Raw genomic sequence first — 24,167 nt, 5'->3', positions numbered from 1 at the left:
ATCATTTCCCGCTTGGCGCAGACCAGGAGCCGGAGGTTCCGCCGGCGCCCGCTGAGGTACCCCGGCCCCATCTCCTTCCACTCCTAAAGGTCTGAAACCTGCGGATTGAGTAGCAGGAAGCGGAGTTCCAAATCCCACTTTAATCAATTTATTTATTACTGCAGGAAGGCGCATCCACCGCTCCCCTGTGGCGATCCGCGGGGCTGAGGGGAGCCGGGGCGCCCGGAGGGACCCGCGCCCCTCACGGAGCGCGCAGCGGGGCCGGCAGCACCGCGGGGGCCGCGCCGCGCACGGCGAAACTTTACGGGCAGGGCGGCGGCCCCACGGCGTCCCGGGCGGCTGGGGAGCCGCAGCGAGAGCCCGGCGGGTGCGGCGGCCCCGGCCGAGGGCTCCGAGCGGCGGGGCCGGCCCGGCCGAGGAGGCACAAAATGGCGCCGCGATTCAAACGCTGCGCGCTGCGGGCGGGCGGGGCGGGGGGGGGGGGCGGTGTCCCGGCGGGGTTCACTGCGCCTGCGCGCAGAGTCGCAAGATGGCGGACAGTGCGGAACTAAAGGTAAAGCGCAGCTCCGGGTCCCCCCGCGGCGCCGCCGGGGCCGCGGCCGAGACCGGCCCGGGGCGAGACGAGCCCCGCCGGGGCGGCCGCGGCGGAGCGCCGCCGGCAGCGAGGGCTGAGGGGCGGGGTGGGTGGGGAGCGGAGCGCGGAGCTGCCTCCCCTCGCCGCCCCCCCTCGCCGGCCGCGCTCCGCCGGGCGGCCCCGCCGGCAGCCGGGGCAGCGCGGGCGGCTCCGCTCGGCGCCCGCCGGGTCGGGCCGCGCCGCCGCGGGCGGAGGGCGGCGGCCGGGGGAGCCCCCGCGGGGGGCGGCGCGGCCGCTGCCGGGGCGGGGGACGGAGCCCCGGGCGCCCCGCGAAGTTTGCAGGGGAGTCCGGCGGGAGCGACCCCCGGCAGCGGCGGCGCCCGCGGTGACAGCGGGGGCAGCGCGCCGGGGAGGCCGGCTCGCCGCCCCTCCGGTAAATAAAGAACGTCACAAGCAGATGTGGAGGAGTTCCGCGGTGTTGAGCTGGCGGCCGTCCCTGTCATCCTGCGGAACGCGTGGAAACGGGGCGCTCCGAGCGCCCCGCAGCCCCGCCGCCGCTGCCCGGGCCGGGGTCGCCGCGTTTGGGGCGGTTCTGGAGGATTTTTGGGGGGGTTTTGAGCGCTCACCCGCGGGGCAGGAGCGGGAGGAGCTCTGGCGAACGCGGAACTTCGCGTTTCAACCGCGCAGGAGAATCCGCAGGTTTGAGGAAGAGCAGCATGGATGGAGGGTGGTTGGGGTGAGCATCCGCCCCGAAAGCCGGGGAGAGCACCCCCCGAAACTTTGCGGGCGCTCCGAGGCCGTGCGTGGGTGCAGACTGAGCCCTGCACTCCCTGCAGGGTGCTCGAAGTTGCAGAGTTTCCTCGCAGTTGTCACAGGGTCCGTGTTCACCAGGAGGGCTCCTGCCTCTGGAAGTTCGCAGTGAGCGGCACGAATCAGGTGGATGTGAAATGTGTGCGGGCACGGGCGTGTGAAACGCGTAGCATAAACTACGGAATATGTCAAGTATGACTAAGGAGATATGTTGTCTTTCCCCTGAGGTTTGGTAGATCTCAGTTTTCTGTGTATCAAAGGTATCGTGCACTTTCGTTTTTAGATGCTCAAGGAGCTGTCAGCAGGTGAAGAAATATCAAATCTTGGGTGTGTTGTGGCTGGTGTGGGTCAGGAGCCTTCAGATCCTCCTTTAAATCCTCCTCTGGCCTCTGTTTTTCTGGCTGTCCTCAGACCACATTGTATTGCTCGAGCTGTGGAGTCCTTGAGCCTTTTTTCTTTTCAAACTCTGCTTCCCACATAACGAGATCAAAGGGTTAAGATGTGATTCCAGTGCTCAACTTTTTGTTAATTTTAGCGTGGCAAATGGAATAGAGTGTTTTGGTAAGTAACCGAGGGAGTTTCGTGGTGCACAGCAGCCAGCTTGGCTTTATGTGATGCCTTTATTAGCAACAGGGACTCAAAAGGAGTTCAAAGAGATGGGAGATAGGGAATAAAGTCATTCCAAACCTCTTTATTGATCACTGGTAGAAATCTCCTTCTTGAGAACCAGCAGAGAAAAAACAGAGGTTTTTTTGAATTTATGTTTCCTAAAGTGCTGTTGCCTCAGGGATGTGGAGGGTAAATACCAAAGTTAGTATTTTATTGTCAATTCAGTTTTCTGCTCGGGTTATGACTGGAGTGGTCAGGGATGGGAGGATGACTCTCTGTGAAAAAATCCCCAGAAAACATGCTTTTAAGTTCTTTTTTTTGGGAGTTGAAAGGTAGCTAAGGGAGGGTTCGTGATTAAGACTCTGCTCTTTGAAGAATGACCAGTGAATTCCTTTAATTATTTTCTTAGGTAAAGCCTTGTATGGTTTTCTTTTGATTAATTAGCAAATGGAATTGATTTCAGGTTTAGTGACCTTTCAAAACTAAAATCAACTGTAATACTTGGGCTGGGAGTATGCAGCAAAATTCTTTTGCCTGGCCAGAAAAAGTTTGTCAGGAAAACTTACTCAAGTTTCTAAAAGTTTGTTGCCTTCCTGTGTAGAGAGCCCCGGGGCTGTGTGTGGGGAGCATGTGGAAATTGGGGAATGTGATATGATGGGTGCTATTGCCAAAGGAAAATTAAAGTTCTTGCTCCTTCCAGAAAAACAGTGGTCAGTCTTAATTTGCCACAATTTCTCATGGAGTTTTAATCATGAAATTGCCTTTCCTGTCATCTATTTTCTTACCACAAGCAAGAGCCTTTCAGCCTTTTTTTTGCCCCCATTTGGGATTGTTTGTTCTGTGGGGGAAAAAAAAAAAAAATCAGATAAGATGAAACAGAGCTTTGCAGATCCCAGCCTTGCGAGGTTCCTGAATTTCTGGGTGCTCAGGAAGGTTGGGGTAAATTGGAGCGGTGTGTTTCCCTTTCTGCTGCTGAAATAAGGGAACTGCAAAGTTGGTTCTTGTGCGGGGTTCTCCCTCACTCCATAGGCTGAGGCGTATGTGAATTTTCCTGATCTTAATTACTATTCCTGTCTAATTGCACCCAGACTCTAATTTATCTCAAGGTAAGCTATTTAAAGCTCTTTCTAATTGGAAGGAGTATACTTGAGTGATTAAATCTTTCCTTCAATATTTCTTACATCTCTTTAAATTGGTTATTAGATTGTTGTGATCTTTGCCTTCCACTCCAGCATTTTGGAAATCATTACACAGTTTGCAATAATCAATTCAATTAAGCACGGATCAAAGAATGAAAAAGAAAAGCTTATGTTCAAGTATTGTCATTCTTGATACTGTCCTAAGAAGCTGGTTTGGAAAGCACATGCTGGGAGGTTTTCTCCTTTGTTCTCTCTCCTTTTAAGAAAGTGCCTTTGGGGATTGAAGAGATCCCTGGTGTGTTTCTTGTTAGACATAATTTATACTTTAAAAAAAAAAAAAAAGAAAAAAAAAGTGAGCCAAGAGTTTGAATGAAAATTCATCACAGCATTTGCACACAATGGTGAGGAACACAAACCACTTAGAAATATTCTCAGTTGGGAAATCCCCCTGCCTGAAATCCAGGGAGGCACTTTGGGGATAACAGGGACAAATGGACCTGTGGAATTGCATCCCTAATTTTAATAAACATAATCTACCTGTTTCAGTGTTCAATTAGAATTTTACACTTCTGCATTACGAGCTCTTCCTGCTTAATCCTTTTATAAGTTGCTGAGGTTGTGTGTTGCTGAGATTAAAGTAAATATAATCCACTTTTCATTGTTATCTGAGCCCTTGGATTACGTTTGCTCATGCTCTAATTTGGTGTGTGCCAGCACAATTGTATTTTTCACTGCCTTTTGGGCTGGGTATCTTTTTTTTTTGAGCTTTAGGTCATCATCACTTGGGGTTGCAGATATCAGAGGGATAAAATTGGCAGCTGAACTGTGCAAGCCTCAATCCATAATCCTTTTTTATTGCCAAGAAACCCCAGATTGTTGCATGCACATAAATACAGTGCCAGAGAAGTTTGGGTAAAAGATCCTGGGAGGATCTCTGGCTCTGTGCAAGTCAAATTCACTTGAGAAGGAAGCCACCAGCATTTTATAGTAGTTATTTTCAATACATTTACAGCAGTTTTTCTTTTGGTTATAAAGGTATTTATAGTTAGAAGCAGGTAGGAGATGCACCAGAAGAATGTTGCTGCGGGGAGGAGAAGTGCGGCGGGGTGTGTGCTCAGGACTTTGGTGAGAATATTGATGGTCAGGCCCACAAAATGAACATTTAACAGCAGCCATGGAGCAGGGCTGGGAGCTGGGGTGCCTCTGACCCCGAGGTTATCCATGGGGATGGAGCCTGAGTGCTGTGGGTCAGAGCCCAGCGAGGGCAGCTCGTCCCAATGCGCTTGGTACAGCGGGATGGAGTTCCTGGAGCCCCCTCAGGGAAAGCAGCCCCTCAGCACTTCCTGCAGGGCCATCAGAGTGAGAACCAAACCAGGCCTTGGGGCTCCTGAGGCTCCAGTGCTCCTGGAATGGTTCTGAGGTACCCCAGCCCTGGCCTTTTTCCGGAGCATCTGCTGGAATTCTTGTTTGTCCTAAAGCTGGGGGTGAGGTGAGGGCTGACCCTTCAGAGCATCTCCTGGAATTCCTGTTTGTCCTAAAGCTTAAGGTGAGTTTGAAGCTGACCCTTTAGAGCATCTGCTGGAATTCCTGTTTGTCCTAAAGCTCGGGGTGAGGTGAGGGCTGACTCTTTAGAGCATCTCCTGGAATTCTTGTTTGTCTTAAAGCTTAGGGTGGTTCTGACCCTTTAGAGCATCTGGAATTCTTGTCATAAGGCTTGGGGTGAGTTGGGAGCTGACCCTTTAGAGCATCTTCTGGAATTCTTGTTTATCTTAAAGCTTGGGGTAAGGTGAGGGCTGACCCTTTAGAGCATCTCCTGGAATTCTTGTTTGTCCTAAAGCTTGGGGTGGTTCTGACCCTTTAGAGCTTCTCCTGCAATTCCTGTTTGTCCTAAAGCTCGGGGTGAGGTGAGGGCTGACCCTTTAGAGCATCTGCTGGAATTCTTATTTGTCTCAAAGCTTAGGGTGGTTCTGATCCTTTAGAGCATCTCCTGGAATTCTTGTTTGTCATAAAGCTTGGGGTGAGTTGGGGCCGACCCTCTGCATCATGTGCTGGAATTCCTGTTTGTCCTAAAGCTTAGGGTGAGTTTGAAGCTGACCCTTTAGAGCATCTCCTGGAATTCCTGTTTATCCTAAAGCTTGGGGTAAGGTGAGGGCTGACCCTCTGCATCATCTGCTGGAATTCTTGTTTGTCCTAAAGCTTAGGGTGAGGTAGGGCCTGACTTTCTGGATCATTTGGGATTCTTGTTTGTCCTAAAGCTTGGAGTGAGTTGGGGACTGACCCTCTGCATCATCTCCTGGAATTCTTGTTTGTCCTAAAGCTTGGGGTGAGTTGGGGGCTGACCCCTTAGAGCTTCTCCTGCAATTCCTGTTTGTCCTAAAGCTTAGGGTGAGGGTGGTTCTGACCCTTTAGAGCATCTCCTGGAATTCTTGTTTGCCCTAAAGCTTGGGGTAAGGTGAGGGCTGACCCTTTAGAGCATCTGCTGGAATTCCTGTTTGTTCTAAAGCTTAGGGTGGTTCTAACCCTTTAGAGCATCTCCTGGAATTCTTGTTTGTCATAAAGCTTGGGGTGAGTTGGGGCCTGACCCTCTGGAGCATCTCCTGGAATTCTTGTTTGTCATAAAGCTTGGGGTGAGTTGGGGCCTGACCCTCTGGAGCATCTCCTGGAATTCCTGTTTGTCCTAAAGCTTGGGGTGGTTCTGACCCCCTTTAGAGCATCTGCTGGAATTGTTTGTCCTAAAGCTTAGGGTGGTTCTGACCCTTTAGAGCATCTGCTGGAATTCTTGTTTGTCATAAAGCTTGGGGTGACCTGGGGGCTGACTCTTCAGAGCATCTGCTGGAATTCTTGTTTGTCCTAAAGCTTAGGGTGAGTTTGAAGCTGACCCTTTAGAGCATCTCCTGGAATTCTTGTTTGTCATAAAGTTTGGGGTGAGTTGGGGGCTGACCCTCTGCATCATGTGCTGGAATTCCTGTTTGTCCTAAAGCTTAGGGTGAGTTTGAAGATGACCCTTTAGAGCATCTTCTGGAATTCCTGTTTATCCTAAAGCTTGGGGTAAGGTGAGGGCTGACCCTCTGCATCATCTGCTGGAATTCCTGTTTGTCCTAAAGCTCAGGGTGAGGTGGGCCGGTGCTCTCCATCCCTGTGGCACTGGGCTCTGCTGAAACGATGGAATCTGAAGCCGTGGTCCCTTGGTTGCTTGGGAATCAGCATTTTGAGAGGGTTAACTTTTGGATCTCTCAGTGTCCCAGAGGATTTGTGGCTGGAGAATGGGTTTTCTCTCTTGGGGCTTTTCTCTGACATGAGGCCCTGATGTTTGGCTCTTGGCAATATGAGGAGAGGATTTCACCTCCAGAGCTGGAGTTGTGTCAGCAATGTCTCTTTGCTTTTGCTGCTGTGCTTCCAGTGTAGAAACTTTTGCTCTACAGGTGCCCTTCTAATGGAAAACTTGGCTTTATCACCCTCCATAAAAAGTAGCAAAAGCCTTTTGAAAACCCCAGATTTCAGGGAAGAATGCAAACATGGCTTTTACGTGAAAAACTTCTCTGTAAATACCTTGTGTGCCTCAGCCTGTGCTGCCCCCCTTCACCTCTGATTAACAGAACCACAAATGAGTGTTTGTGTTGTTCTTGAGCAGCAGAAAAGGGGAAATGCCCGCCTGGGGCAGCTGAGTTTGGGATCCTCTTGCTGAAGCTCAGGTATTGATTGTGCTCTGTCTGTGCTCCAGCTCTGTGCAGACCAGTGAGTGCTGACAGTGTTGGTTTGGGCTTTTTAAAGGGGAGATGATTGGATTTATGATGCAGAAATTGCACGTAGTACCTTCAGTAGCAGTCTGTTCATGGAAACAAATGCCTTTCTTAAAAGTAGAGTGAGTAGAGAGAGCAGATATTCAAAAATCTTTTGCAAGGGAGGGGGATGAGGAGGAGAAAGGAGCTTACAAAAGACTGCTTATTTCTGTAATTTTACTCAACGCTATCAAAGCCATTTCAAAGGTAGTCACTGCCATAAAATGTGGCTATTTCAAAGTAAATTAAAAGCTTGGGGGCTACAAGACAAACTGGAAGTATGAAAGCTTTGATGAGGATGGGGCGAGAGATGGTAGCTTTGCTCTGATCTTGCAGAGGTTTTCAGGCAGAATTCTGTGGAACCAGGTGAACAGGATATTATTGTCCCTTCAAACCTTTTCTTCTCCCTTGTTGGCCGAGGCTGCCGTGCCTGGTGCAGCTGCATTGATCCGGGAGCTGCTCAGCAATTTGCTTCATCTGCTTTTCCCTTTGGGACTGGGGCTGTCCCTGCCGGTCTGTTGTGTCCCTGCAGATTGGATTCCAAGGCTGGGGAGGAGTGGGAGGGTGTTCTGGGCTTGTCTGGGATATGGGAAACAAAGAAATGAAAAGCCAGGGTACAATTAGACCAGAGGTCAGCCTGAGCTTGACCTTCACGTCTATGGGAGATGATACACAAGAGATTGATATGGGAAGTGGCAGGATAATGAATGGCGAGGAAGAGGAGCCTGCTGAAGGCTGTGCTGGGGGAGAAGGGAGCCCTGGGCCCTGCAGCAGAGCAGGGGCTCTGTGGCCACGTGGGAGTTTATTTAGGGGACACAGATAAGGGCTGTCACCTCACGGGCTGCACTGCAGATGCTCTGCAGCGAACTTCCCGTGGTTGGGTTGGGAAATGGGAATGGGCTGGCTGGGCCCATGGGAGTAGAGATGGATGGGCCCTGCCTGGGCCCATGGGAGTAAACATGGATGGGCCCTGCCTGGGCCCATGGGAGTAAACATGGATGGGCCCTGCCTGGGCCCATGGGAGTAGAGATGGATGGGCCCTGCCTGGGCCCATGGGAGTAGAGATGGATGGGCCCTGCCTGGGCCCATGGGAGTAGAGATGGATGGGCCCTGCCTGGGCCCATGGGAGTAGAGATGGATGGGCCCTGCCTGGGCCCATGGGAGTAAACATGGATGGGCCCTGCCTGGGCCCATGGGAGTAAAGATGGATGGGCCCTGCCTGGGCCCATGGGAGTGGAGATGGATGGGCCCTGCCTGGGCCCATGGGAGTAAAGATGGATGGGCCCTGCCTGGGCCCATGGGAGTAGAGATGGATGGGCCCTGCCTGGGCCCATGGGAGTAAAGATGGATGGGCCCTGCCTGGGCCCATGGGAGTAGAGATGGATGGGCCCTGCCTGGGCCCATGGGAGTAAAGATGGATGGGCCCTGCCTGGGCCCATGGGAGTAGAGATGGATGGGCCCTGCCTGGGCCCATGGGAGTAGAGATGGATGGGCCCTGCCTGGGCCCATGGGAGTAGAGATGGATGGGCCCTGCCTGGGCCCATGGGAGTAGAGATGGATGGACCCTGCCTGGGCCCATGGGAGTAGAGATGGATGGGCCCTGCCTGGGCCCATGGGAGTAGAGATGGATGGGCCCTGCCTGGGCCCATGGGAGTAGAGATGGATGGGCCCTGCCTGGGCCCATGGGAGTAGAGATGGATGGGCCCTGCCTGGGCCCATGGGAGTAGAGATGGATGGGCCCTGCCTGGGCCCATGGGAGTAGAGATGGATGGACCCTGCCTGGGCCCATGGGAGTAGAGATGGATGGGCCCTGCCTGGGCCCATGGGAGTAGAGATGGATGGGCCCTGCCTGGGCCCATGGGAGTAGAGATGGATGGGCCCTGCCTGGGCCCATGGGAGTAGAGATGGATGGACCCTGCCTGGGCCCATGGGAGTAGAGATGGATGGGCCCTGCCTGGGCCCATGGGAGTAAACATGGATGGGCCCTGCCTGGGCTGCAGGAAATGCTCCAGGGGCCGTTTCCATGCGGGAAGGATGCCTGACAGCAGGCAGGGAGCAGGGGCAGCTCCTGTCCCTGCCCTGCTTCGGGCTCACACAGCCAACCCTCCTCCTGCGCCCACGGGGGAGCATCCCTTCATCTCCGGAGGGGCTTCCTGCCCTGGCCCTCATCTGCTTGTGCTGTATCCTGAGTGCTTTTCCCCAGTTTCCAGCTCTGATAGAAATTGTCACGCTGAATTCTTTAAGCCAGAGTTCAGCAGGGCTCTCCTGTTGGTTTATCTTGGTGTTTCTTTCCGTTTGACACCTCCTTGATCCTGACCACCCACAGATCATTCAGTGACTCTGCTTGGGAGGGACTGTGGGCAGAACAGGTCACTCAGGGCTTGGTGTGACCCCTCCAGAGATGGAGATGGCACCCCCTCTGTGCACAGCCTCTTCCCTGGCTGGGCTGCTCTCATGTGCCAGCAGGGTTGGTTTGGCTGGTTTCAGTCTCCATCCCGAGCCTCCTCCTTAGCCTGTGCTGTGTGCAGTGGGAGGATCCGGCTGTTTCCGTGGTGACCTCCTGGACACCTTGGGAGGCTGCCAGGAGGTTGCTCCAAAGCCTTTTCTCCGCCAGGCTGAAGGAGCCCTGCTCCCAAACCTGCCAGGCCGTGCTGCTGGGCCTCACTTGTGGGACACACAATTCCTGGGGATGGGCTTTGGGCAGCTGATTCCGTGCCACAGTGCTGTTCTTTAGGAGTTTTTACTCTTGAGGATTTCTGTTTGTGCACGTCCTCAGCAGTGTGCAAAGCAGTTCCTGAGGCTGTCCACTGATCCCAGTGGAAAAGGTGGGAATTGCTCCCAGAAATTAAAATTTCATAAGCAGTGAACCTTTAGAGAGGAGAAGGTGACACACAGCTCTTCACCAGGAGGCTCCATGAAATTATTGTCCATTTTGAAGCTCTCCTGCTCCTTCCCCTTCTCCTGCTAAATCCATGGCTCTAAACCCATGGAAAGCTGAGCTCAATCTCCTCCTTGCTTTGCTGCAACGCCTGAAGTTGCATCTTTTGTGGTCACAGCCAGTGGAGCGTGCAGACACGTGAGCAATGTTCTCAGAAATCCGTGCTGGGCAGAACTTGGAGGCCTGGCTTCTCTAAGCTGGGCTTACCCAAGATATTCAACTGAAAATGGGCTGTACACGATGGTTTATGCAAGATATCCAATGAGAAATGGTTAGTTAGTGTGCAAAATAGAATATAGGGTGAAAATAGCAGCAAAGTGAGTTTGCCTTGGCAGTTTAGCTTAGGGTTCTGTATTTTTTGTGAAAAGCAGAAGGGATGCAGTAGGGATAATTTGGTTCAGGTAAAATCTGTGATGTGAGCTGCAGGAGGGTCCTGTGAAGAGTTGTGTGGATGAGAATGTTTTTGATGAATTCATTCCTCCTCTTGTTTCTCGAGACTCCCCTGACAAAATGATCTCACTTCTGTGCAGATGTTGTATCTCGTTTCCCTGGTGCAAAATAAGAGCCTTTGAAGCCGTCCAAGTATTTGTGGAGATTTTCAGCTTCTTGGAAAAGCTGTTGGAGGCAGCTCTGCTCAGGCTCTGGATGGAGCTGTGAGTGCACCTAGAAATGCACAGCGCCAGGAACGTGGGACACAAACAAAGCTGTTCTTTTTGGTAGGTTCTGTGTTGATTTAACAGCCTCTCATCTGTGAATCTGCTGAGGCCACTCCATGGCAGGGCTTCAGAATTTTTTTTTTTTTTATTTCAAGTATCAGAACTGTTGTTGGTTCGAATCACAAGGATTTGAAATAATATTTTTCTAAAGGGTGTCCACCCAGGTTTTCATTCAGTTAATTCCTACTTTTGCCTCTTTGCTGGTAAAGTGTGTCTCTTTCTGTTCTGCAGTGACATTTTTATTTGAGGCATCGACAATGTCACTTGGCTTTTAGAGGAAATGGCTGAAAATAAACGTGTTAGAAACTGCTTCTTGGGGATGGAAAGGTGGCTGTGGTGTGGTTCAGAGCAGGCGTCCATCCTGCAGCTCCTGGAGATGTGTGAGTGAGGAAGAGCAACCACAGGGCAAAGTGGGAGAAACCCCTGCCTGCAATGTTCCTCCATCTGCAGCCCCTTCCCCTCAGCCCTGTGCATCCAGTGGGTGCAGGAGCCATGATAACTGTTCTCAAGTGCCTCTCCAGGTGTCCTTGAACCTTTAGAACCTTTATTTTGGGAGGGTTTCTGTGTTGTTTGGAGCCTGGTTCCGTCCCTGGGTGCTGTGATGGAGGAGGACAAACAGCTCCTTAAATGAGCCTTGCTTGGTCGTATCCTATGCCAGCTGTTCCAGCTCCAGAGCTCAGTCCCCAAGGGCACTGGGTGCCAGAAGCCAGCTCGCTCTCAGACCAAGGCCGCGGGTCAGCCCTAGCAAGCAGGGAATATTCAGCTCTCAGTGATCAGGCAGCTCTTGTGATTTCAGCTTTGCTGGCTAGGTAGCTTTTCCCTTGGCCTAAGGCTCCAGCAGAGGGTAGAGAGAGGAGAAGCAGCAGACACTGGCTGTTCCACGAGTATGGCTTTATTGGAGGGGTCCGTGAAGGGTCTCAGCTCTTCTTCTTCCGAGTTAGTAGGGGTACAGTGTGCTACTGTTATACCCTTGGCCTGGATCCAATCCTGACCAATGGCAAAGGTGTTAGAGTGACCATAAGTGACCAATGGTAGGGTTTAACACAATATTGCCTTCCATGGCTATAGGGATAAGGTACAAGGCGGATGTCCCTGGGGACAGGAAACTTCTTTGCCGCTGTGTCAGCATTCTGTTCTCCAAGGGGCCCTGGCCAAACCTGAGGGGTTTACTACACCTTCCCCTCAGCCCTGTGCATCCAGTGGGTGCAGGAGCCATGATAACTCTGTTCTCAAGTGCCTCTCCAGGTGTCCTTGAACCTTTAGAACCTTTATTTTGGGAGGGTTTCTGGCGCTGCCTGTGTTGTTTGGAGCCTGGTTCTGTCCCTGGGTGCTGTGATGGAGGAGGACAGACAGCTCCTCCCTGTCCATCTCTGGGTGCTGCTCGTGGCGTTCTAGATTGGATCACAGCTGTCCCCACATCCTCTATTTTTAGATTGATAACTCTGAGCTTTCATTATTTCTTCATTAGGGAAGTCATGCTGGACTTGTGCCATCCTCTGACATTTCCCCTTCTCATCTCTCTGTATATATATGTATATATAATTATTTAATTTGTTTTCTATGATGAGACCACCGAACCCACCCACACTCAGACACAATTTAGAATAATTTTTCTTTTTGCTCTCTGCTCCCTCCCAGCCGTTTCTCCCAGTGGTTTGTGTGCTCGCAGCTGAGCTGGTGTTCTCATACCTGTGTTTATCTTGGGCCCTGCAGTGGCAAAGGTCGCTGTGCAAAGCTGTGGCCTGGCTGCTCTGCTTTCCCCACGAGTTGTGGGCATCAAACCGGGCTCTGACAGTGGTGCTGCATCCTGCAAACCCCCAGGTCCGGGCATTCCTGGCTGCTCAGGACCAGGTTAATTTAAGGCAGAGGGCAGTGCAGGACTCCCTGCATGACCTTCCCCTGCTGTTTGCTCAGAACAGCCCAGCCCGGTGCTCACACAGAACTTTGAATAGCTGAGCATCCAGGGCTGCTTCGCTTTCTCCAAGGAGTTCCTGGTGCCGAGGAATGCTCAGCCCGTGTGTGCACACTGGATTTTCAGCTTTCCTTGGACCTGTGCTGTTGTTTTTGCACACGTGGAGGGCTCTGAGGTGGTGCCAGGCTGCGTGGAGGGGAATGGGATGGGTTGGAACTTGTTTCCCGTGTTCACTTCACTCCACAGGTTTGGTAGAATGTGCTTCTGTTTTTTAGAGGACATTCACACAGGTTGGTAAAAGGCTTGAGCTAATTAATAATTAATGAACCGCACGGACTCCATTCCTTGGGCCCACAGGATGATGTCTTGATGTCTCTATTTTTATTTTTCCTTTTGCTATAGAGGCTGAGCAGTATTGTGAAGCAGTTTAAACATCCTTACCTGGAAGTTTTTACCTAGGGGTGGGTCAGGAGGCACAAAGGTGAAGCCAGTTCATACTAAAAAAATCTCTGCTGCCACCCAGAAATTGCCTTGTTTTGTCAGCAGACCCTAAATAATCCTGTGTGTGTGAAAGGGACAGGCAGGGAATAAATTCATGAACGTGTGAGAGTTATTCAGGGGCCATTAATGAGCTGCAAAAGCCTTGTGTGTATGCAAATTCCTGTTGGGATGGGATTTGTGGTTAATGAGGTGGGGCAGTCGGGATGGAAAGGGGCAGGGATGGAGGGAGCATCCTCCTCCCTCTGTCCCCAGAATGGGATGAAATGGGGCAGGAAGGCTTGAAAAGCTGAGGGAATGCAGAGTCAGAAGCTGCAGCTCTCTCACCTGGTTGGGATTTGGATCGGTTTGCTGTCAGAGTTCTCCCTTTGCATCCCGTTGCAGTTCACTTGCAGTGGTTTTCATGGATTTGGAATCCTAGGTGTGGCTGAAACTTGGCTTCTAAAAATCCCCTCAATCCATCAGGGCGTTTGTTTCTGTGCAGGGTAGGGGTTATGGTGGCAATAAATTCATTGGATTCGGGCTGATGGTGAGGAGAGGTGTCTGCAGGATGGGGTGGTGGTTGGGGGAATGGGATCTCCCTTTTCCCACCAAGCAGCGTCCTTGGCATGTGCTGGGAAACGCTCCTGAGGGGCTGCTGAGCTCTGTGAGGGCCAGGAAAATATTGCACAGAATATAGAGAATTTCCTCACTCGCTGCGTGCTCGGGCCTATGGGTAACACTCTGGTCACAGGCATAAAATGCACTGCTCTGGCACGGACAGAATATCCCAGAATATCCCAGATTGTGAGGGCTGAAATAGCATTGGGGGTCGGGGTCAGCTTTGCCAGCAGTTCAGGCCTTGCCCAAGGTGCATCTTTGGCTGTGTTTTCATTGCAAAGCATTTTCTTTCTCACTGAGGGCTGAAGAAAAGCAGGAAGATCTGCTTCCTCTGCCGTTCTGCTGCCCTCGCTGGGCACTCTGCACACTGGGGAGAAGGGGGCTGATATGGAAAACTGAATTTCCTGCTGAAAACTGAATGAAAACTGAATTCCCTGCTGAAAACTGAATGGAAAACTGAATTTCCTGCTGAAAACTGAATGGAAAACTGAATTTCCTGCTCCCCCTTTCCCATTCTCTGTGCCCAGGGCACTTTGGGCTCCAGCCCTGGGATCTGCATTCGGGCCTTGGCACGTGCTGCTGCCATACAGAATATAGAATTTATTTATTTTATTTATTAAATTGGTTAAATTTATCATTTATTTATTTTTTTATTTATTTATAATAAATAGATTGCGATTCTGTGAGGACAGGTTTTCAATAGGAGCTGAACTTCTCCCTGCCATACAGAATATAGAATTTATTTATTTTATTTATTACATTCGTTAGATTTATTTATTTATTTATAATAAATAGATTGCGATTCTGTGAGGACAGGTTTTCAATGGGAGCTGAACTTTGCCCTGCCATACAGAATATAGAATTTATTTATTTTATTTATTACATTTGTTAAATTTATTTATTTATTTATAATAACTAGATTGTGATTCTGTGAGGACAGGAGGTTTTCAATAGGAGCTGAACTTCGCCCTGCCATACAGAATATAGAATTTATTTTATTTATTAAATTCGTTAAATTTATCATTTATTTATTTTTTTATTTATTTATAATAAATGGATTGCGATTCTGTGAGGACAGGAGGTTTTCAATGGGAGCTGAACTTCTCCCTGCCATACAGATAGAGAATTTATTTATTTTGTTTATTAAATTCGTTAAATTTATTTTTTATTTATTTATAATAAATAGATTGCGATTCTGTGAGGACAGGAGGTTTTCAATAGGAGCTGAACTTCGCCCTGCCATACAGAATACAGAATTTATTTAATTAATTTAATAAATCTATCTATTAAATTTATTTATTTATTTTTAATACATAACTAAATAAATAAATAGCAATTCTGTGAGGACGGGAGGTTTTGTCAATGGGAGCTGAACATTTCCCAGCCAGGATTTTCACCTGGGTTTGAATTCTCATCATAAAACTAATTTGCTGATTTCTCTAACCATAAAATACATTTTAGCACTTTAATCTGTGTCAATATGTGATGTAAATGTAAATTCTATACTATATATAATTTAGTTTTAAAAATTTTATTCATTTATAATAAATATTATTATTAATATTTATTATTGAAGAACTCCCTGCCAGGATATAAATATTATTATTTATTATTATTGAAGAACTCCCTGCCAGGATTTTCACCTGGGCTTGGATTCACATCCCAGAAATATTTTTTTTCTGATTTCTTTAATCATAAAATACATTTTAGCAGTTCATCAGTATCAGTATGGGATGTAAATTTTCCTTTTCCCCCCCCTTTTCCCCCCTTTTTTCCCCCTTTTTTCCCCCTTTTTTCCCCCTTTTTTCCCCCTTTTTCCCCCCTTTTTCCCCCCTTTTTCCCCCCTTTTTCCCCCCTTTTTTCCCCCCTTTTTTCCCCCCTTTTTCCCCCCCTTTTTCCCCCCTTTTTTCCCCCCTTTTTTCCCCCCTTTTTTCCCCCTTTTTTCCCCCTTTTTCCCCCCTTTTTTCCCCCCTTTTTTCCCCCCTTTTTCCCCCCTTTTTTCCCCCCTTTTTCCCCCCTTTTTTCCCCCTTTTTTTCCCCCTTTTTTCCCCTTTTTTCCCCTTTTTTCCCCTTTTTTTCCCCTTTTTTCCCCTTTTTTTCCCCTTTTTTTCCCCTTTTTTTCCCCTTTTTTTCCCCTTTTTTTCCCCTTTTTTTCCCCTTTTTTTCCCCTTTTTTCCCCTTTTTTCCCCCTTTTTTCCCCCTTTTTTCCCCCTTTTTTCCCCCTTTTTTCCCCCTTTTTTCCCCCTTTTTTCCCCCTTTTTCCCCCTTTTTTCCCCCTTTTTCCCCCCTTTTTTTCCCCTTTTTTTTCCCCTTTTTTCCCCCTTTTTTTCCCCCTTTTTTTCCCCCTTTTTCCCCCTTTTTTCCCCCTTTTTTCCCCCTTTTTTCCCCCTTTTTTCCCCCTTTTTTCCCCCTTTTTCCCCTTTTTTTTCCCCTTTTTTTTCCCCTTTCTTTCCTCCCCCATTTAAGCTGTTTTGCAGCTGTTGGTGGAGATTTTTCCCTTTTTTCAGGGAAAATCCCAACAAACCTCCTGTGGGATGGCTGTGACCAGGCTGGTCCTTGGTGCCCCTGACAAAGCCTGAGCTGCAGCCTTGGGAATTCATTTCTTGAAGGGAATTTTGCCTCAAATTCCAAAAGAAACCATGAATTTTGTCACGTTCCAGTTTGGCTTTTGTGATTTTTCCCCTTTTCCAGCGTGAATTGTGAGCTGATCACTGCGGTTTTGCAGTTTTCCCTCTCTTGGGGCATGAGCAGAGCCATTGGTTACTTTTCAGGGAAATGAGATTCAATTATGTGCTGCCTTCGCCCTGCTGTTCGGCACTTTGCAATTCAGTATCCAAATTTAATATGATTCTTAATTAAACCTCCTTGAGACACCAGAATAATAGTCAGGGATGATGTCGTGTGTCTCCTGTGCTGCATCCTGGAAAATGGGACAGATGAGGAGAAAAAAGGGGATAGTTTGGGTATATTTGAGTGCACAATCTCATCTCTGGAAGTGTTAGCTCATTTGGAGCTAATTAATAGCAAAGTTTTAGTGGATAAGTAATTTTTTAATTTTTCACTTAGGCCACGTGGGGAATAAATCACTTTGCAAGGTACAGAAATAAGATTGTGTTTTCAGATCTTGGAGGCAAATCTGCATTTCTTCTGTCCATAATTTATTTTAATCAAGCTGGAGCTGACAAACACGAGGCAATGCAATGCTGGCTGTTGGTGCAGCAGGGATTGACAGAGTTTTACAGGCAAACACCGACCCCTGACTGTCCGGTTTTGGGCTGTTTGGAGGGCCTGGAAAGGCCCGGGGTGGCCTTGGGGCAGCCGCGTATCAAAGGACGAGAAGAGGCTTCAGTTCTTCTTTCGGTTTTTATGTTTATTAATTGTTTATCTAAAAGATTTTCTCTCGGCCCGACAGAGCTCTGCTCAGCAGCCAGCCATGAGCACACTGTGCTGCCCTCCGGGCGGTCACCTATCTTTATACCCATTGTTACGTGTACAATATTTATCATTTTTCCCCAATCCTTTTTATTCTTATTGCCCGGTGCACTTTCAGTAATGACCAATCCCAAAGTGCCACCATCACCACAGAAGATGGAGGAGAAGAAGAAGAAGAAGAAGAAGAACAGGACACACCCCAATTCCTCCATCTTACTTCTCTAAACTCCCCTGTACAGAAATCCTAAACCCTGTGTTTCACTCTCTAATTAACCAATCCCTTCACCATTCACCCCGGTGAAACCCTCCTGTCCTCATACAGGTGTCGTCTCCTGTGTGGGATCAAAGTGCAGCCACCAGACACTTCTGGAACATTCCAGGACTCCCGAGCCCCCCAAGGGTGCTCTCGGTGGCACCTCAGTCCTGAGGGGCTCAGATCCCACACCTGGCAATGCTGGGCTTGGTGTGTCCTGCTCCTGCAGCGCATTCGTGGGATTCCAGGTGCATTCTTCTCCAGCTTTCCCTCCAAAATTGACTCTCCAAAGCTCCCTGTGCTTCCTGCAGGGATTTGAGGTGTTTAGGAAGCGAGCAGAGCTTGTGTGTGGTGGGGAAAGGATGGCTGGAAGGGAGTCTGACAGGAAAATCCTGCCTGGAAATCCCAAAGCACTCCAAGGGATTTGGGATCATTTCTCTGTGTTAATTGTGGATCCCACAGTGGATATTTTATTGTTTGAAACCACGGAGGGAGGGGAAATCAGTGTGGCTTTGTGACCTCCTGTGTGGTTTCTCAGTGCTGTGTTATTTTACACAAGCAGACAGCATTTCAGAGCATCCCTGAGCGCTCTGCCAGTTGTTGTGTTTTGGTTGGAAGCTGTGATCCTGAGAGCACACTGGGGTTTAGGGAGCTCTTTGCACATCTCCAGTGCACCTCACCCCGTGGGAGCTGGCTCTGCCATCAGGATTTGCTGCAGAATATTCCCCATAAAAACTCAATTTGTCTGGCCCTGACCCTCTCCCAGATAACTGTGCTCACCCTTAGCCTCAGGTGTGTTTGCAGAGAGGCTCCTGTGGCAGATCCAGCAATTCCTAAACTGGAATTTCTGCCTCTGCTCCGTGTGGAAATCATTGCCAGCTGCTAGGAGAAAAAAACACCAGGGACAATTAAGTTTAAGCGTGGCTAAAAAGAACCTGGAGCCTCCAAGAAAATGGAGATTACCACTGTGTCAGCAACCTTATTTAATACCAAAAGTAATAATATCCTTCACCTAGCAGGGAAATTCTCCTGGGCCTGCTAAAACTTTCGTTACGGATTAAGATAAAACGGGCCTTGCTTTAAATCAAACCTGCTTTAGACATGACTTAAGTCTTGGCAGACTTCTGCTAACAAATCTCTCTCACAGCTGGAGCAAATCCCTGCCCAGCCTGGCTGGTGTGTCCTCATTGCCACCACACAAAACCCACAAGATTCAGTGGGAAAACTGAATTTGGGGGCTCTGGCTGGATCCCACCGAAAACCCCACAAGATTCAGTGGGAAAACTGTGAATTTGGGGGCTCTGGCTGGATCCCACCAAAAACCCCAGAGGGCTCAGTGGGAAAACTGTGAATTTGGGGGCTCTGGCTGGATCCCACAAAAAACCCCACAAGATTCAGTGGGCAAACTCTGAATTTTGGGGGTCTGGTCACACACTGTGGCTGCATCCCACAAAAACCCCATAGAGTTCAGTGGGCAAACTCTGAATTTGGGGGTCTGGTCTGTGGCTGGATGCTGCAAAAACCCCACAGGGCTCAGTGGGAAAACTTTGAATTTGGGGGTCTGGTCTGTGGCTGGATCCCACAAAAACCCCACAAGATTCAGTGGGCAAACTCTGAATTTGGGGGCTCTGGCTGGATCCCACAAAAAACCCCAGAGGGCTCAGTGGGCAAATTCTGAATTTGGGGGGCTGGGCTCTGGCTGGATGCTGCAAAAACCCCACAGGGCTCATTCGGAAAACTCTGAATTTGGGGGTCTGGTCACACACTGGGGCTGAATCCCACAAAAACCCCACAGAGTTCAGTGGGAAAACTCTGAATTTGGGGGCTCTGGCTGGATCCCGCCAAAGACCCCACAGGGCTCAGTGGGCAAACTCTGAATTTGGGGGTCGGGTCTGTGGCTGGATCCCACAAAAAGCCCCATAGAGTTCAGTGGGCAAACTCTGAATTTGGGGGTCTGGTCTGTGGCTGGATCCCACAAAAAACCCCACAAGATTCAGTGGGCAAACTCTGAATTTTGGGGGTCTGGTCACACACTGTGGCTGCATCCCACAAAAACCCCACAAGGTTCAGTGGGCAAACTCTGAATTTTGGGGCTCTGGTCTGTGGCTGGATCCCACAAAAAACCCCACAAGATTCAGTGGCAAACTCTGAATTTGGGGGTCTGGTCACACACTGTGGCTGGATCCCACAAAAACCCCATAGAGTTCAGTGGGCAAACTCTGAATTTGGGGGTCTGGTCTGTGGCTGGATCCCACAAAAAGCCCCATAGAGTTCAGTGGGCAAACTCTGAATTTTGGAGGTCTGGTCACACACTGGGGCTGAATCCCACAAAAACCCCACAAGATTCAGTGGGCAAACTCTGAATTTGGGGGTCTGGTCTGTGGCTGGATCCCACAAAAAACCCCACAAGATTCAGTGGGCAAACTCTGAATTTTGGGGGTCTGTGTGTGGCTGAATCCCACAAAAACCCCACAGATTTCAGTGGGCAAACTCTGAATTTGGGGCTCTGGTCTGTGGCTGGATCCCACAAAAAGCCCCATAGATTTCAGTGGGCAAACTCTGAATTTTGGGGGTCTGGTCACCCAGTTTGGCTGGATCTCCCTCTCAGAGGAAAAACTGTAGGAAAAGGGCTGGATTTGGGGTCCAGAAGGGCACTAAAGTGCCAGGTTTAGGTATTTCCCATCTCCCAGAAATCCCACAGGCATCTGCCAAAAGCACAGAACAACCTTTAAGAGGTGGGGATGATGTTAAAAATTCCAAATTCTGCCTTTGCCCAGCAGCAGTTCAGGGGGCTGGGGCTGCCTCTGTTTGTTTTTCCAATATCCTGCCACTGAGTTTTGGGACTTTTATCACCGTGGGGTTTTGGGATGCAGGCAGTGACAGACACCCCAAAGAACTCGGTGACATCGCTGGGGTGGGATTGGCTGGAATTTACAGGCTGGAATTTCAATTTATTGGTGTTCAGGTATGGAACAGCAGCACTGAGCTTCCTAAAATTCACTGAATTTGGGCATTTATTGGTGTTCAGGTGTGGAACAGCATCACTGAACTTCCTAAAACTGAATTGGGGCATTTATTGATGTTCAGGTTGTTTTATTTTGATCTTATATTGGTGTTTGCAGTTGTTTTGGTTTGATTAGAAGCTGTGATTCTGAGAGGACGCTGGATTTAGGAAACTCTTTTTTAGGAAACAGCATCACTGAGCTTCCTAAAACTGAATTTGGGGGATTTATTTGTGTTCAGGTATGAAACAGCAGCACTGAACTTCCTAAAATTCACTGAATTTGGGGATTTATTTGTGTTCAGGTATGGAACAGCAGCACTGAACTTCCTAAAATTCACTGAATTTGGGGATTTATTGGTGTTCAGGTACAGAACAGCAGCACTGAGCTTCCTAAAAGTGAATTTGGGCATTTATTGGTGTTCAGGTATGGAACAGCAGCACTGAACTTCCTAAAACTGAATTTGGGCATTTATTGGTGTTCAGGTTGTTTTATTTTGATTTCATATTCAAGTTGTTTTATTTTGATCTTATATTGGTGTTTGCAGTTTTGTTTGGATTAGAAGCTGTGATTCTGAGAGGATGCTGGATTTAGGAAACTCTTTTTTAGGAAACAGCATCACTGAACTGCCTAAAACTGAATTTGGGGCATTTATTGGTGTTCAGGTATGGAACAGCATCACTGTTCAGGTATGGAACAGCATCACTGAACTTCCTAAAATTCACTGAATATGGGGCAGTCAGGTTTTACCAATATAATAGATAAAAACTAGAATAACTGCTTGCCAGGGGAATATTCCTTGGGTTAATTATCTGTGGAATTCCGAGTTCTGTGCTTCCATGGGCTGGTACAGAAGGATTTTGGTGGGAGGTCCTGCCCAGAACTTCCCCCTCAGGTGCTGCGGTTTTTGATTTCCTCCCTGCCAGCTTCGTAAAGGTGCAGGAGCTGAGTTGGAAATGGCACAATCACAGAATGGTGGAGGCTGGGAAGGCCGGCTCAAGGGTCACAATGTTGCTGTAAATAGGTTTGCAGCCATTGAATTGACAAGGAAATCTGCAGAGGTAAATAGGTAAATAACACCTGCTGGCTGCGGCAGGGAATGCATTCCTGGGGAAATCAGGGATGCAGGTTGGATTTAGGGGGGCCCAGATCTCTGGGGTGCCCTCAGCAGCTCTGCCCAGGCTGTTTGGGCATTTCCAGCATTGGTTTGTTGGCTGATTTGTGCTGTTTGCTGCTGCAATTCCAGCCTGGCCTTTCTGAGCGCTGATACCCTGTGCAAACAGAGCTTTCTTTGATGAAGAAATCCTCAATCCTCTTGTATGTGCAACAAAATCAAATTTAAACCTGCTGCTGCCTGCTTCCTTCACTCCTCTGCTTCTGCCTCCGTTCCCACAACCTTGCAGGTGCCAAAAAAGAGCTTTTCCTGACGGGACCCTCCTTAAGGCCTGGAGGATGGTGCATATTTATGATTGTTCTGCTGTGCTCTGGATTGCAGGGGCTCCCACCTGTGGCCTGGTGGTTGCTGACAAAGGCAGGAAGGGCCAGGCTGTCCCTGCTGCAGATTTTGGGGAGAAAGAGCTCAATTTTTATAGTTCAGCCTTGAGAGTTTCCTTGGGTGGTGTGGTGGTTTGACCAGGAAGAAGTGAGAATTCTGAGATGCTGTGGTCAAACCAATGGATGCTTGGAGTTTGATATTGGCAGAGAGATTTTAGTAGCAGTGAGGATGAAAGTCTTTGTTGTAAAGTTTTCAGGTTTTTTTTTTTCTTACAGTTTTTCCTATTTTTCCTGTAGTTTAAGTAATAAAGTTTTCTTTATGTTTAAGCTAGAGCCTGTTTTGCTTATTCGTGGTCACATCTCACAGCAAACACCAGAGTGAAAGCATTTTCATAAGATACCCAAACCATAACAGGTGGGATTTAGGGTTAGGGTTAGGGGATGTCCCTGCTGCAGATTTTGGGGAGAAAGAGCTCAATTTTTATAATTCAGCCTTGAGAGTTTCCTTGGGTGTTGTGGTGGTTTGACCAGGAAGAAGTGAGAATTCTGAGATGCTGTGGTCAAACCAATGGATGCTTGGAGTTTGATATTGGCAGAGAGATTTTAGTAGTAGTGAGGATGAAAGTGTTTGTTGTAAAGTTTTCAGGTTTTTTTTTCCTTATAGTTTTTCCTATTTTTCCTGTAGTTTAAGTAATGAAGTTTTCTTTATGTTTAAGCTAGAGCCTGTTTTGCTTTTTCCCGGTCACATCTCACAGCAAACACCAGAGTGAAAGCATTTTCATGAGGGCACTGGCTCTGGGCCAGGCCCAAACCATAACAGGTGGGATTTAGGGTGAGGGGATGTGGGTTATTAACAACGGGGATGTTTTAACCTTTGGGATTGGCCGGGTTCACAGATGTGAAATTGTCTGGTTTTCGGCTGTTTGGAGGGCCTGGAAAGGCCCGGGGCGGCCTTGGGGCAGCCGCGTATCAAAGGAACAGAAGAGGCTTCAGTTCTTCTTTCGGTCTTTATGTTTATTAATTGTTTATCTAAAAGATTTTCTCTCGGCCCGACAGAGCTCTGCTCAGCAGCCAGCCATGAGCACACTGTGCTGCCCTCCGGGCGGTCACCTATCTTTATACCCATTGTTACGTGTACAATATTTATCATTTTTCCCCAATCCTTTTTATTTTTATTGTCCGGTGCACTTTCAGTAATGACCAATCCCAAAGTGCCACCATCACCACAGAAGATGGAGGAGAAGAAGAAGAAGAAGAAGGACAGGACACGCCCCAATTCCTCCATCTTACTTCTCTAAACCCCCTGTACAGAAATCCTAAACCCTGTGTTTCACTCTCTAATTAACCAATCCCTTCACCATTCACCCCAGTGAAACCCTCCTGTCCTCATACAGGTGTCGTCTCCTGTGTGGGATCAAAGTCCAGCCACCAGACACTTCTGGAACATTCCAGGACTGCCGAGCCCCCCAAGGGTGCTCTCGGTGGCACCTCAGTCCTGAGGGGCTGAGATCCCACATGAAATAGGCCGGAGTTCTGTGGGAGTGTCGCTTTTCCAGAAGGTTCCTCGCAGGGGTTAAGGCAGCTCAGAGCTTGCAGGAGCTGTGTTTTTACAGCTGGGGCCTGGGGTTTACTGGGATTCATTCAGAACCGTTTCCATACTCGTCTGACACTTCTTGTTGCTTTTGCTAGAGAAAAAAAGATCAATTTCAATTTTTTTTTTTTGCCTGTCTTTTGGAAGTGATTCCAGAATTCCTGTTTGATAAGGGGGAAATTTCCATTTGTGTTGTCCTTCACCTGTGAAGGAATTTGCTGCAGAGCTTGCTCTCTTCAGTCATAATGACCCTTAATTACTAAAAGATCACTAAAGCTAATCACTGTGTTTTTAATAACAAATTTACTATCACTGCCTGGAATTGCTGCTTATATATTGATGATTTCCCGTTTATTGTTTTTCTCTCTTTTTACTCATTCTCTTCCATCTTTTCACTGAGATTTGAGGTGATTTTTTTTTTCCATTCCTATTTTTCCCCCCTTTATCTTTCAGGTTAATGGGGAGGACCTGCTGGATTGCTTTAGGCACAGAATGTGGTGTGGGCCCAAGCCAAATGCTTCTTGTTGTTCTGGCAAATAATTTAAATATGTTTTGGAGCTTATTCCCTGCTTCTGCTTATATAAACATCCAGGAATAACTCGTTGGGTTCTCCTGATAGATCCTAGGGTTGATAACTGGAGAAATATCCTTTTAAAAAAAAACAGGGATCAAACTTGGATTTGAATATTTTGCTTTGAGGACAGTTTTGGTGCTGCTGGGTGGGTGAAAAATGCTCAGCCTTGTCCATCACTCTGTTTATTAAAAATACAAATAAATATTGGTTTCTACCTGATTTTTACCACTCAGACAAGTCCCTCCC

At 48.5% G+C, this 24,167-nt stretch overlaps 1 protein-coding gene and 1 long non-coding RNA gene across 3 annotated transcripts in view; both read left to right on the top strand.

The window, feature by feature from the left end:
* Positions 1-413: 413 nt before the first annotated feature.
* PIAS1 (protein inhibitor of activated STAT 1) overlaps positions 414-24,167 on the top strand; it is a 66,321-nt gene continuing 42,567 nt past the window's right edge. Inside the window, 2 exon segments of the mRNA XM_074549096.1 lie at positions 414-465; positions 468-553. Of these exon segments, the coding sequence (XP_074405197.1) occupies positions 429-465; positions 468-553 (123 nt within the window). The 5' untranslated portion in view covers positions 414-428.
* On the top strand, positions 19,699-24,012 carry LOC141730554 (uncharacterized). 2 transcript variants are annotated; one of them, XR_012582066.1, is made up of 2 exons: positions 19,699-20,629; positions 20,952-24,012. It is a non-coding gene; the product is annotated as an uncharacterized LOC141730554 (long non-coding RNA). The 2 variants fall into 2 exon arrangements; XR_012582065.1 differs by having other exon boundaries at positions 19,699-20,747.

Source organism: Zonotrichia albicollis, chromosome 11, assembly GCF_047830755.1.
Source record: "Zonotrichia albicollis isolate bZonAlb1 chromosome 11, bZonAlb1.hap1, whole genome shotgun sequence".
NCBI classification, from domain to species: Eukaryota; Metazoa; Chordata; class Aves; order Passeriformes; family Passerellidae; genus Zonotrichia; species Zonotrichia albicollis.
The sequence above is the reverse complement of the archived record's forward strand: the minus strand, read 5'-3'. Positions and strand labels throughout refer to the sequence as shown.